At 48.2% G+C, this 13,959-nt stretch overlaps 1 protein-coding gene across 10 annotated transcripts in view; it reads right to left on the bottom strand.

Annotated features, from left to right (window-relative positions):
- Positions 1–13,959, bottom strand: part of Gnpnat (glucosamine 6-phosphate N-acetyltransferase) — a 72,881-nt gene that overhangs the window by 15,001 nt on the left and 43,921 nt on the right. For all 10 annotated transcript variants that reach the window (XM_075866825.1, XM_075866830.1, XM_037418721.2 and 7 more), the window contains 2 exons: positions 9,409–9,553; positions 7,481–7,543 (listed from right to left, as the gene is read on the bottom strand). In XM_075866825.1, the coding sequence (XP_075722940.1) occupies positions 7,481–7,543; positions 9,409–9,553 (208 nt within the window). The remainder of the gene's footprint in view (positions 1–7,480; positions 7,544–9,408; positions 9,554–13,959) is intronic.

Below are 13,959 nucleotides of genomic sequence, written 5' to 3'. Positions count from 1 at the left end.
TAATATATGGTGCGCGCGGGTTGAAATGTGCAAAAACAAAACAATACGCCGTGCGGTGGCGACTTGTGTGGCCTTTTGAATGTGTGCACCGTGCGGGGGCGAATCGCATATGAGCCGTGCGGTGACGAAGAGGACGGCGATCCTGTGCGCGGCGTGTCTCGAGACAGCGTGGGCCATGCACGAGAGTCGGAATTGCAAGGCTGGGCTCTCCTTCGCTGGGTGTCTGGTCCATGGGAGAACCCTGAGCCCTATCTCCTGCTGCCTCAACTTGGAGCGCTTCCGCCTGTTCCGCTACGAGGAGATCGGGCCAGAGAACGTGCACGAAAACGGGCCAAGGTCCTGACGCTGTGGGCAGACGGGCACACTCAGGGTTAGGCCCACGAGCACGCACTGGCCGAGGGTGTCCACCGTGGAGCGGGTCTCTTGGGCGCAGAGTCCCGGCATAAACGGCCACAGAGTGGACCTTCTTGAGTTCACGTGGCTAGACCAAACACCGAGCTACGGCATCGGACAGATGGTCTACGCACGACGCCTTCTACTCGACAACTTCATCGGCTCCAACAACAAACTGTGCGCTACTGCTTGACTATTTCGTGTAACAGCCCTCATGTCAAATTTAACTGCTTTTCTCTATTCGTTGAGTACTGTTGTGTCTGTAAAGATGTCTTACGCGTGTGTGTCCACCTGCGTGCTGCGTTATTTTTTCTGGAGCGAATTCTGAACCCACGTTAACATCCCAAACTGGCGAGCCTGCCAGGATTCGCTCAGTAACAGTAGGAAAAAAAAAGCAGTTTCGCTTGTGTAACAGCACGCGTTCGGACTCCAACATGGACTCAGAAAAGCTTACCGCTGTAGGGATTCAACTCGGGCTGACAGGCGCAGAACTGAGCAGGTGGATCGAGGCTCAGCAGGCAAAACAAAGGGATGATAGAGCTGCGGAACGAAAGGCACTGAAAGAGGCTGCGGAGATAGCGCGCTTAGCTGATGAGAGGCAGCGTGAGATCCTCCAACTAAAGCTACAGCTTCAGGAAGAAGCTCGGAATGTACCGGCTGCAGCTAATGACGTTCTGCCGGTACCCAGCACTTCATCACCGCTTAACCCGCAAAAATGACTTCCTCCCTTTGACGAGAAACGTGATGACTTGCACGCGTACTTGCAAAGATTTGAGGGAGTAGCAACCGGTCAAAATTGGCCACAAGAGAAATGGGTCCTGGCTGTGAGTATGTGCCTCATGGGCGACGCCTTAACTGTGATCAGTAGGATGACAGCCGCCGATTAATTGGACTACCAGAAGGTGAAGAAAGCCTTGCTGCAAAGGTTCCAATTTACGGTGCAGGGTTACCAAGACAAGTTTCGCAAGGAAAGAGCTGGGGACGGCGAAACTGGAACGCAGTTAGCCATGAGAATTGCGGGCTATTTTGATCCCTGGGTCGACATGGCCAACGATTCGAAATTGTACAAAGGGCTACGTGATCATATAATCTCCGAGCAATTCCTACGCTGCTGCCAACCGAAACTAGTCATCTTGAAAGAGCGAGAGGGCAAATCGCTTGACGAGCTTGCTAAGCTAACTGATCGCTTCCTTGAAGCACAGAATTTGCCGAACATTGGAAAAGATCCCAATACGGGGAAGGATTTTGGTGAGAAACTTAATGAAGCACCCCGTAAACCGCAAGTGAAGTGCATGCTCTGCAATCGACTCGGCCATTTGGCTCCCGGCTGTCGCAGCCAACCTAAACAATTGGTAAGGTGCAAATCGTGTGGCAAACCGGGACATACGGCTGAAAATTGCAGAGGTCAGCACGCAGACAACAAACCGACTTCATCCTGTGCATTCACAGAAGCACAACTGACTGGACCTCGTCAGGGCAAAACATCAAAGTGCCCACGAAAGCAAACTAGCCGCTCAAGTAATGACGACGAGAGCAGGAAACCTGCTGTACCTTCCCTAAGCGACGGGATGCCAGTAGTAGAAGGGCGATTGCTCGGACGAAAGGTTCGCGTGCTTCGGGACACAGGCTGCAATACAGCAATTGTCAGGCGAGAGTTGATTCCTGAAGAGTGCTTGACGAGCAAAACAAGCAGTGTCGTTTTGCTTGATGGCCCAAGGAGTCGCCTCCCCGAAGCCATCGTATAAGTGAAAACGCCTTACTTTTCAGGCAGTATAAAAGTGACTTGTATGAAATAACCACTGTACGATGTGGTTTTAGGAAGCCTTCCAGGCGTCGGAGGACTATACGATCCTGATTCGGACTGGGAGCGAGCAGATGCCGCTGAGGAAGAGTGGAAAGAAACGAACATGACCAGGAACCCTCCGCAGGCGTCAAGCGCCGCTAAATCCAAAGCTCCGCAACAAAAACAAAGCAAGATGCGTCCCTTGTACGACACGGAGGTTTTGTCGAGTGACATCACAAAAGCACAACTCATTGAGGGACAGCAGAGTGTCCCGAAGTTAAAATCATTTTTTAGTAAAGTGAACAAAGAACTTAAATCGGGAAAAGGTCACGGCTATGAACTCGTGGAAGAAAATGAATTGCTCTACCATTGTTACCGCCTTGCAACAGGTAGAACATTTAAGCAGGTGGTAGTTCTAAAGGCGTTTCGACAAAATATTTTAGAAGTTGCCCATGAAAACATCATGGCTGGGCATCAGGGAATCAAACGAATAACCGATCGTATTTTGCAAGAATTCTACTGGCCTGATTTACACGAAGACGTAAAACGCTTCGTGAAATCATGTGACATATGCCAACGAACAACACCTAAAGGAAAAGTAAGAGTCGCTCCATTGGGCAACATGCCTCTGATCCGCACACCTTTTGAAAGAGTGGCAGTGGATCCGATCGGCCCCTTCTCACCAATGTCAGACCGGGGGAACCGATACGTTCTAACCTTAGTTGATTTCGCAACTAGGTATTCGGATGCTGTAGCACTTCCCGCAATTGATGCCGTTCATGTTGCCGAAGTGCTCATCGAAATGTTTTCCCGCATTGGTTTACCCAAAGAAATAGTCACTGACCAGGGAGCAAGCTTTACCTCCGACTTAATGAAAGAGATTAGTCGGCTTCTCTCCGTGAAGCTTCTCAAGACGACACCATACCATGCCATGGCGAATGGCCTCGTCGAGAAATTCAATGGCACCTTGAAGATGATGTTAAGGAGAATGTGCCAACAGAAACCAAGATCATGGGACAGGTACCTCGCCCCGCTGCTTTCTGCGTACCAAGAAGTACCATAGGCAAGCCTCGGGTTCTCTCCCTTTCAACTTATCTATGGTCGTCATGTCCGAGGACCGCTGACAGTATTAAGAGAGCTGTGGACGAATGAGAAACTCGATGGAGAAACACGGACAACACGGACAACATACATGTATGTCTTTGACTTGCGGAATTGGCTGGAGGAGACATGCAAGATTGTGCACGAACAATCGGAAAAAGCTCGTGCCAAGCAAGGAACATACTATGACAAGAAGAATCCTCCTAGGAAATTGTGTTCAGGCGACAAAGTTCTTATATTGTTGCCTACTGACTCCAATAAACTTCTAATGCAGTGGAAAGGACCATTCCCAGTAACTGAGCGAAGAAATGACGCAGATTACGTCATTGACGTCTTTGGGAAAAACAAGATATTCCATATAAATATGCTCAAGAGGTACGAAGAACGGGAGCCTAGCGAGCCCCAACAGGTGTCAGTTGTCACAAAGGTTAACGAAAACACCTCCGAAGGACAAAAATACGTGAACCCTATGCCAGTACTGAACCTGAATCGCACACAATTTCGCACTGATGTCAACGTAGCCGCGGACCTTACCGCTGAACAGGTTGAAAAAGTGGAATGCTTATTGGAAGAGTATGCCGACATTTTTTCAGACCTGCCTGGAAAGACTGCGCTCATGGAGTGTTCCCTTCGTCTTACATCCGATAAACCGGTGCACGTCCCTCAGTACCCTATACCATTTGCCTTGCAAGAAAAGGTCGAAAACGAAGTGCAAGAGATGCTAAATTCGGGTATCATTGAGAAGTCTAAGTCGCCGTACCACGCACCGATCATAGTGGTGAAGAAACCTGACAACACGCTTCGGCTCTGCATCGACTTCAGAGAACTAAACAAGATACTCATCCCAGATTGCGAGCCAATAACATGCATTGATGTCGTACTTGCACTTGTTGGTCAAAAGCGGATTTTTTCCAAATTTGACTTTACGAAAGGATATTGGCAAGTACCAATGTCTACAGAGAGCCGTGAGAAAACTGCTTTTTGCATCATGTCTGGTCTCTACCACTATCTTTACATGCCTTTTGGTATCAAGACGGCACCGGTCGTATTTGCGCGCCTGATGAGACATGTACTGGGTGGAGTCGAAAACGTTCATCATTACTTCGACAATGTTGTCATTGCTACCGGCACATGGCAAGAACACATCGACACCCTCAGAAAAGTGTTTGACCGAATCAAACAAGCCAATCTCACGATCAAGCCAACGAAATGCGAAATAGGAGAAAACAGCATCATGTTCCTGGGACATCGCATCGGAAAGGCTACAGTCGAACCTCTTCTCAAAACCCTGGAGAAGATTCTGGATACTAAACGTCCTGCAAGCAAGAAGGCAGCACAGTCATTCCTTGGCTTGACTAGCTATTACCGGAGGTTCATACCAAACTACGCCGAACTAACAAAGCCATTGACAGACCTCACAAGGAAGGAACAAAGTCACAATGTATCGTGGGGCCCAGCTCAAGAAGCAGCATTCACAACACGAAAGGAGAAGCTCAGTGATGCGCCAATACTCCTCGCTCCCGACCTTTCAAAGGAGTTTGTACTTCGCACAGACGCCTCGAATATGAGCCTGGGTGTTGTATTGCTTCAGATGAAAAATTATCAAGTGCTACACCCTGTCGCTTATGCTAGTCGTAACTTATATGCCAGGGAGACCCGGTATTCTACAATCGAGCGGGAATGCCTCGCACTTGTATGGGCCATACAGAAGTTCCATATTTACCTGTATGGAAAGCCATTCATTGTGCAGTCCGACCACCAGCCCTTACAGTACTTGAATTCTGCCAAACACCTGAACAATAGGGTGTTAAGATGGAGTCTCCATTTGCAAAAATATTCCTTTTATGTTCAATACATAAAAGGTTGTGACAACGTAGGAGCGGACTACATGAGTCGTGCTTAACATGTAGCAACAAACTCAACCGCACAAACTGGAAAGCGTGCTGTGCATTAACTCTTTCTTCCCGCACGTCTCTTTTAGAATAGTTGTAAACAACTTTCATGAAAAAGGGGGTATTGTCATAATATATGGTGCGCGTGGGTTGAAACGTGCAAAAACAAAACAGTACGCCGTGCGGTGGCGACTTGTGTGGCCTTTTGAATGTGTGCGCCGTGCGGGGGGCGAATCGCGTATGTGCCGGGCGGTGGCGAAGAGAATGGCGATCGTGTGCGCGGCGTGTCTCGAGACAGCGTTGGCCGTGCACGAGAGTCGGAATTGCAAGGCTGGGCTCTCCTTCGCTGGGCGTCCGGTCCATGGGAGAACCCGGAGTCCTACCTCCTGCTGCCTCGACTTAGAGCGCTCCCGCCTGATCCGCTACGAGGAGATCGGGCCAGGGAACGTGCACGAGGCCGGGCCAAAGTCTTGACGCTGTGGGCAGACGGGTACACTCAGGGTTCGGCCCATGAGCATGCACAAGCCGAGGGCGTCCACCGTGGAGTGGGTCTCTTGGGTGCAGAGTCCCAGCATAAACGGTCACAGAGTGGACCTTCTTGACTTCACGCGGCCAGACCAAACACCGAGCTAGGGCACTGGACAGATGGTCTACGCACGACGCCTTCAACTCGGGAACTTCATCAGCCCCGACAACGCTACTGCTTGACTATTTCGTGTAACAGCCCTTATGACAAATTCAACTGCTTTTCTCTATTCGTTGAGTCCTGTCGTGTCTGTAAAGATGTCTTACGCGTGTGTGTCCACCTGCGTGCAGCGTTATTCTTTTTGGAGCGAATTCTGAACCCACGTTAACATCACATGCATAAATGACGCTGAAAAAGAAGTGTGGATCGATTGTAGGTCGCTAAAACAGAAGCACATGTGCACGTGCGCGGCTCATGAATATAAGAAAAGACATGCACGCTAGAACAGTGCTGGAAGGCAGTGTTCTAGCGTGCATGTTCTAGCGTGCACTGTTCTAGCGGCACTGTTCTAGCGTGACACTGGAGCACGCTGGCACAGTAAGTACTCCATGATGGAAAGACTCGCTGAACTTCGTGACCCAATTTCAGTTGAACTTTGCGATTCCGATGTGGACAACTTAAGCTCCAGAGATTGCAAATTAATGGCTGCGGCCGTAAACATTTTGCACACTCTGGACCGAGCAACGACAGAGCTTTGCGCGGGCTGCTATCCCACACTTTCCCAAGTGATACCTCTCATGCATTGTACACGAGTGGTGCTACATGAATACATGTCAAAAGGTGAGGAAGCAGCATGGTTTGTAAGGAGCCTTCTGCGCATTCTTGCCACAAGGTTCCCTGGCTTTAAAATGGCAAATCTTCCGGAAAATGTGATGCTAGTTGACCCTCACTACATAGACATTTGCTACACTGAAGACGGTAAAAAAAGAGAAGTAGGCAGAAGCCACACTTGCAGCTGTAACGAAAAATTCCAGCCCCAAACCATTGTACCCGGGCACCTGTCTGCCCAGCCACGAATAATCTTACAGCTAACGCTCATCGGCGCCTTTTTTCTTCATTAACCTCAAATGTAGTGCAAGACAACACCCGTGATAGTGTCCCTTCTCAAGTGGCAAAATACTTGGGCGCTTGTGTGTTTCTTTGGTCAGAAAAACCTCTAGAGTAGTGGAAGGCAGCCGACTGTACCCGGCACAAACCAAAGTGGCAAAGTAGTACCTCTCGATTTCTGATACATAGGCAAGGAGTGAGAGACTGTTTTCAGCAGCAGGGAATGTTTTGCAGCGGCCGGCGGGAGCTGCTGCTCCCAGACCATGTGGAGCAGCTGGTATTTTTCCATGAAAACTTGTGAGTGAAGTGAAAAAAAAAGTTAGATGGTATGTGAATAAAATTTAGCTGTTAACATTTTTCAATTTCACAAAATGCTGCACCTACATGAGTTCTAACTTTAAAAACAATGTAAATTAGTAGGGCCATGATGAAAATGCTAATTTTCTTTATAATATGTAATGTACACTATTCGATTCGAAATTATTCGACCAAATCATTATTCGCCTTGAATTTACTTCGAACATCGAATCAACTATTCGCCCACCTCTACCAAAAAGTTATTCATGACAGCTTACATCAGGCTAAAGTAACAAAATAAATTTCAAAATTTTCAAATTTTAAGAATTTTAAACTGTTCAATGTCCGTGAAGCAAGCAGCCGGCAGCGGCATGTTGTAGTAGTACTGCTTCAATGTATATGTTCTTGAACTGAAGTGCATATGACAGCTGGCGGACTTACCGAGGAACTGTTCTCTGGACACATCCCCACCCACTGTCAACTGGGTGAGCAGCTCCAAGAAACCTGCATGTCGTTTATTATATTTGACATTAATAATAAGAGAATCCCCGGCTAACCACACCCAATCAGTGTTTACAGATTATAGTTTGCATGAACTTCTTCCGGTGAAATCGGGTGTACCACAGAGCTCTGTCTTTGGTACTTTTTTATTTCCCATTTACATCAACAACCTACCTTTGCACATATATTCTAATTGCCGCATGTTTGCTTACGACTGTGTCATTTATCGAACCGTCACTAACCCTTTTGACCAAATGTTATGACAAGAAGACCTCACCCATATCCTGCAATGGTGTGATGACTGGCTCATGACCTTAAACCCTACTAAATGCAGACTAATCCCATTCATTCGTTGTCTAAACCCTCTTCAGTTATTTCAAAACATAGCTAACGTCCCTGTCATATGAGTAACCACTTATAAATACCTTAAAGTCACCTTATCATACAATTTGTCGTGGAGCACCCACATTACTAAAATCGCATCAACATCTAACAGAACTCTGGACTTCTTAAAATGCCATTTACGCAGTGCTCAGAGTCATGTAAAACTACTTGCTTATACATCATTAGTCACGTCAAAGTTAGGACATGCATATCCTATCTAAAACCCGCCTGAAGTTGGTTCTAAAAATTCTCTTCAAACCATTCAAAATCATGCCGCTAGATTCAATCGTGTTTCGTACTCATACGACATCAGTCTTTTATCCCTCAAAGCCGAGTGTAACTTATCAGCTTTGTCTTGTCCCCGACACACTGTAACCCTCTCATTATTTCACAAGTTTTTTCACTCGCCACTTAACTGCTCTCCTTACATTATCCCTGCAGCTTAAATACCTCACCGCACTGACCATGAGCTTCAAGTTTCGTGCCCAAGTGCCTGTACTAAAACATTTTCTGTTTTTTTTTTCCCAGAGCAGCAAAAGACTGGAAAGGCCTTTCTCACAATGTCCCCACAATCACTTGCCCATCAAGCTTCATCCATAGGGTTTCAAATGTAACTTCACATTGACCACTGTGACAACACAATCGATTGCATGTTAACATGTCCCTTGCGTAATACCCTTTGGGGGTCTTTAAAGAAATAAAAATGAATGAATGAATGAGTGAGCTGCAGTTGTGATATGTGGCTGATGTCTGGCACTGTTGGCAAACCTGTTATTAGGAATGTAAAAGGGAGACTAAAGAGCAACAATGACTTAGTTTATATTAATAAATTGAACTCTGAGAACTCTAATGCCATCTACTTCACTATCATAAGTTCGTTATCAACAGAAAAATCAAGGTATAAGTTTCATTTTGAAATTTCACACCGAAGTCTCCCCGCATGTGATGTCAAAAATTTTAAAATATATTTTCCATACTTTTGCGACATTCACTCGATGAAATTTTCCGAAACATCGTATTCAAGGTCTTAGGCACCCATGAGGAACCCACAAATGACAATGTACTTAATTTCATTGATTAAACGCTATTTAGGACCCCGTAGACGTTCTAAAAATCTATGACATCATGGCAGTGCGGGAATCTCAAGGTGGCATCTCCATTTGCATTTTTTTTATCGCGTGTTTTCTCGCTTACCAAGCGTCACATCACGTTAAGAGTGGTGTTTTCGGGATTGTGAAATTGTATTTCACTAACACACAAGAAATTGTTTCTCTCTTTAATGTGCCTTTCAACATCGCCTTGTCCAGTTCACAGGGTAGCCAATACACAGGGAAGTTGGTGAAAAACACATTAAATTCATTCTTTTATACTGGTCTCTGCCTTAGATGACGGTTGTGTCTACCGATTTCACCACCTAATCTTCCAATATGGCCGAAATTCTCAGAGGCGAAAATTCTGTTCAGTATATTCTTAACTGTACTTACCACGATCGTAGTCTCCAGAGCTCAGAGGTCGGACCCTAAGTGGAGGCTCTGTTGCGGGCAGCTCCACGTTGACGCCTTCAACAGTGTCCAGGCTTTCCAGGAGCTTTGGGTCAAACAGCAGGCTGTCCTCGGGTTCACCTCCATTCTGCACATGAGAACCATGAGTGAGCGGCCAGTTTAAAGACGCTATAAGCCAAAGACATTTGCCTCACTCATCATGAGCATGACTAAGCCCACTGTAGGGTAAAGGCCTATCCCACGTTTCGCCGGTCAACCAGGTCCTATGTTTTCTGTGGCCACATTGTCGAAATTTTAAATGTTTATTTGGCGAGTAAGTACAGATGGGGGGTACCGTACAAATAAAAGTTGATTGCTCTGCAAGGGGGTTTAATAGCGACGTCAGGTAATAGGCAGACAGCCGGTACGGAACCAAATGCTAGGGCAGTCCAGCGTCTACAGCTCATGCACCTGCTCGCGCTTCGCACTCAGCGATGCTCCCACCAGTCATTGCCTTGCGAATTCCCCACTACAATGTTCCGGCGATGAAGACGAGCCATCCTGGCGACTCAAGGCGACGAGAGAACAGGAGGGTCGTAACAGGGCTTAAGGCGACTGACGTGGACCGTCTCACGACCAAGGCGGCGCTTGTCCGTGGACGGCTTGAGCGGTTCAATCACATAGGTGACAGAAGAAGGGTGCTGTATGATGCGGTAAGGGCCCGTATACTTCGGTGCAAACTTGGGAGTCAGTCCAGGAGAGTGGAAAGGCAGTCGGAGCCACACGAGAGAACCGACGGGGAAGGTATTCTGAACAAGATCATGGTCGTGGCGATCTTTTTGGAGGGCTTGGTTATCGGCTGTGAAGGACCGTGCAAGCTGACGACACTTTTCGGCATGTTCGGCCATTTCAGAAACTGGGCTGAACTCGGAGGCATTAGGATTGTATGGCAAAATTGTGTCGAGTGTGTTGCGTGGGTCACGACCATATAAAAGAAAAAATGGAGAAAAGCCTCTTGTTGATTGAATCGCTGTATTGTAGGCATACGTCACGAAAGGGAAAAACAACGTCCCAGTTGGAGTGGTCTGAATCAATATACATAGTGAGCATGTCTCCGGGGGTTCTGTTGAAACGTTCCATTAGGCCGTTCGTCTGAGGGTGGTAGGCTGTTGATGTGCGATGTTCCGTACGGCATGAATGTAGGAGCTGCTGCAGAACTTCGGACAAAAATACGCGTTCTCTGTCACTCAGGAGCTCCCGTGGTGCACCATGACGAAGAAAAAACCGGTGCAAGATGAAGGTTGCAACGTCACGAGCGCCAGCCGAAGGTAGCGCTGCCGTTTCGGCGTACCTTGTCAGATGGTCGGCAGCCACAATCACCCATCGATTACCACCAACAGAGCACGGTAGCGGGCCGTGGTCAATGGTGGGCCGTGGTATAGGTCAATAACATACTGTGGTATAAGTCAATGCGTAGTATAGGTCAATGGCAAACCATGCATCAATAGGCAAACCATGCATCAATACCGTGGTATAGGTCAATGGTGGGCCGTGGTATAGGTCAATACGTGGCCGTGGTGGGCCGTGGTATAGGTCAATCCCAGCACGGTCAAATAGGCGTGCAGGACATGGCAAAGGCTGCAGTTGACCGGGTGAATGAGGGAATGTCTTGCGCTGCTGACACTGGGAACATGAGCGAATGTGTTTGCGTACAAACGCGTACATACCCAACGAGTAGTAATGTTGGCGGATCCGCTCATACGTCTTTAGCGCACCGGCGTGTGCGTGTTGCAATTAAGCATTAAAATATTTGCAGATATCAGACCGCATATGGCTGGGTATGACTAGCAGCCATTTACGACCCGCCACTTGATAGTTGCGACGGTATAACAGGCCATCCCGTATGGCGAAATGCGTTGCTTGGCGGCGAAGAGCACGCGGGTAACCGGAAGTTGATGCATCAGAAAGCATATTAAAGAGCGAGGCAATCCAAGGGTCCTTCCGCTGTTCGGATGGCATGTCTGTGACGCTGACGGCAGAGAGGGGAAGGTCCAGGGCTGATATATCCGTATCATCAGATTTCACAGGTGATCGTGAAAGCGCATCTGCGTCAGAGTGCTTTCGCCCCGATTGGTAGACGACGCGTATGTCTAATTCCTGGAGGCGTAGTGCCCAACGTAGGAGGCGGCCGGAAGGATCTTTCAGTGAAGCCAACCAACAGAGTGCGTGATGGTCAGTTACCACATCAAAAGTTTGGCCGTACAAATAGGGGCGAAACTTGTCTAATGCCCACACAATCGCGAGGCACTCTTTTTCCGTAACAGAATAGTTGGCTTCTGCCTTAGTGAGGGCGCGGCTGGCATAGGTGACCACATACTCCGTAAAACCTGGCTTGCGTTGCGCGAGTACTGCACCAAGGCCGACGCCACTTGCATCCGTGTGTACTTCGGTTGGCGCAATAGGGTCGTAATGGCGCAGTACAGGTGATGAGGTAAGAAGTTGGCGCAGTGTTGCGAAGGATTCGTCACAGGCTGCTGTCCAATTCGGAAGATCTGCAGGGCCAGAAAGGAGTTTGGTGAGTGGAGCGATGATGGAGGCAAAGTTCCAGACAAACCGACGAAAATAGGAGCACAGGCCCAAAAAGCTCCGTAGTTCTTTAACAGTAGTCGGCTTAGGAAATTCGGCAACAGCACAAAGCTTGTCAGGGTTGGGAAGGATGCCGGCTTTCGAGACGACATGACCAAGTATGGTGAGTTGTTTAGTCCCGAAGTGACACTTCTACAGGTTAAGCTGAAGCCTGGCGTTTGTAAGGCACTGTAGAATCTTACGCAGACGAGTGAGATGCGAAGTGAAATCGGGTGAAAAAACCACAACGTCATCAAAATAGCACAAGCAAATGTTCCATTTGAGACCGCGTAAAATGCTGTCCATCATTCGCTCGAATGTGGCAGGCGCATTGCAGAGTCCGAATGGCATTACGCTAAATTCATTGAGGCCATCTGGTGTGACAAACGCTGTTTTTGGACGATCAGACTCAGCCATTGGGACCTGCCAATAACCCGAGCGAAGGTCAAACGAGGAAAAGAATTCTGCACCTTGGAGACCATCGAGAGCGTCGTCTATGCGGGGAAGAGGGTAAACATCTTTCCTCGTAATGTTGTTTAGGCGCCTGTAGTCTACGCAGAACCGGATTGAACCATCCTTTTTTTTTGACGAGTACAACTGGGGAAGACCAAGGACTACAAGAAGGCTTGATGACTCCACGCTGTAGCATGTCGTCTACTTGTTCTGCAATTACCCGACGCTCCGCTGGTGACACGCGATAAGGGCGCTGGCGCAAAGGAGTACTCTTTCCTGTGTCAATTGCGTGCACAACGGTGTTCGTTCTTCCTAGCACCGCTTGGGGAAAGTCAAACGAACGCTTGAATTCGTGCAGCATGGTAACAAGCTGCTCTCGTTGAGCCGGAACGAGATCGCTGTCAATAGAACGGTGAAATGCATCGGTAGACGCGCTGTTTGAGTCAAAGCGAGGAACCAACGCGTTCAGCTCCACATTCGACTTGGTGTCGAAGAAATCAACAGGAACGATAGTACCTTCATCGATAAGCTGAATGTGGCCGAGCGTTTCGTTGCGGCGCAACCTGAGGGGGCACGAGTTGGGATTGGAAATAAATATCCCGGTAGTGTCTTGACAAAGCTCAAGAACGGCGAATGGCGGCGATGTGTGGTGGCGGCTACCGAAGATGTCAGATGGCATGAATAGGATAGTAGCGTTAGAAAGTGAAGTACACCAGGCAGGGACAAACTGGGCGCTGAAAGGAGGAAGGTCTATGTCCGTCGCGACGACAAGGTTAGCCACACTAGATACGGCCGCATCAACAGAAGGCGCATCACGAAACGGTAACAGCTTCACTTCGGCCCGAGCGCAGTCCACGACGGCGTGATGACGTGATAAAAAATCCCATCTTAAGATGACATCGTGGGAACATGAAGCCAACATGTGAAATTCAATGGTGTATAACACGTCTCGAATAACCACTTTTGCTGTACATGCCGCGACGGGCTCAATTTGTTGGGTGCTCGCAGTACTAAGAAAAACCACGGGAGAAAGCATCGTCACTTTACGAAGAGAGCGGCAGAGTCTTTGACTAATCACAGATATCGCGGCACCGGTATCGATGAGTGTGAGTGTTCGTATACCTTCGACGATTACATCGATAAGATTGGCGGGAGACAGGCGAGGGCTTAAACGATTAGACGATGACGCAGCTCGTGCCTCCGGAGCTGCGGCAGTTAGTTTTCCGTCTCAACGGGGGTGGGTCGTCGACGCATAGGCGATACAGAAGGACGACTTGTTGAAGGTGAAGGCGAGCGGGAAGTAGAACGTCTAGAAGCGAATGTTCGGGCGCCGGAAGCAGTTTGCGCATCGCGTTCATTAACTTCAGGTGGTACGTGAGGCGCTTGGTATGGAGGCCGAAACAAATAAATAGTCAGGATATCTTGGTGCGTTAACTGTGAAGCGCCGACCACACAGACGTGCAACGTAACCTGGAA

This window comes from Rhipicephalus microplus, chromosome 6 (genome assembly GCF_043290135.1).
Source record: "Rhipicephalus microplus isolate Deutch F79 chromosome 6, USDA_Rmic, whole genome shotgun sequence".
Classification (NCBI taxonomy): Eukaryota; Metazoa; Arthropoda; class Arachnida; order Ixodida; family Ixodidae; genus Rhipicephalus; species Rhipicephalus microplus.
This window is presented reverse-complemented; position numbering and strand designations above follow the sequence as displayed.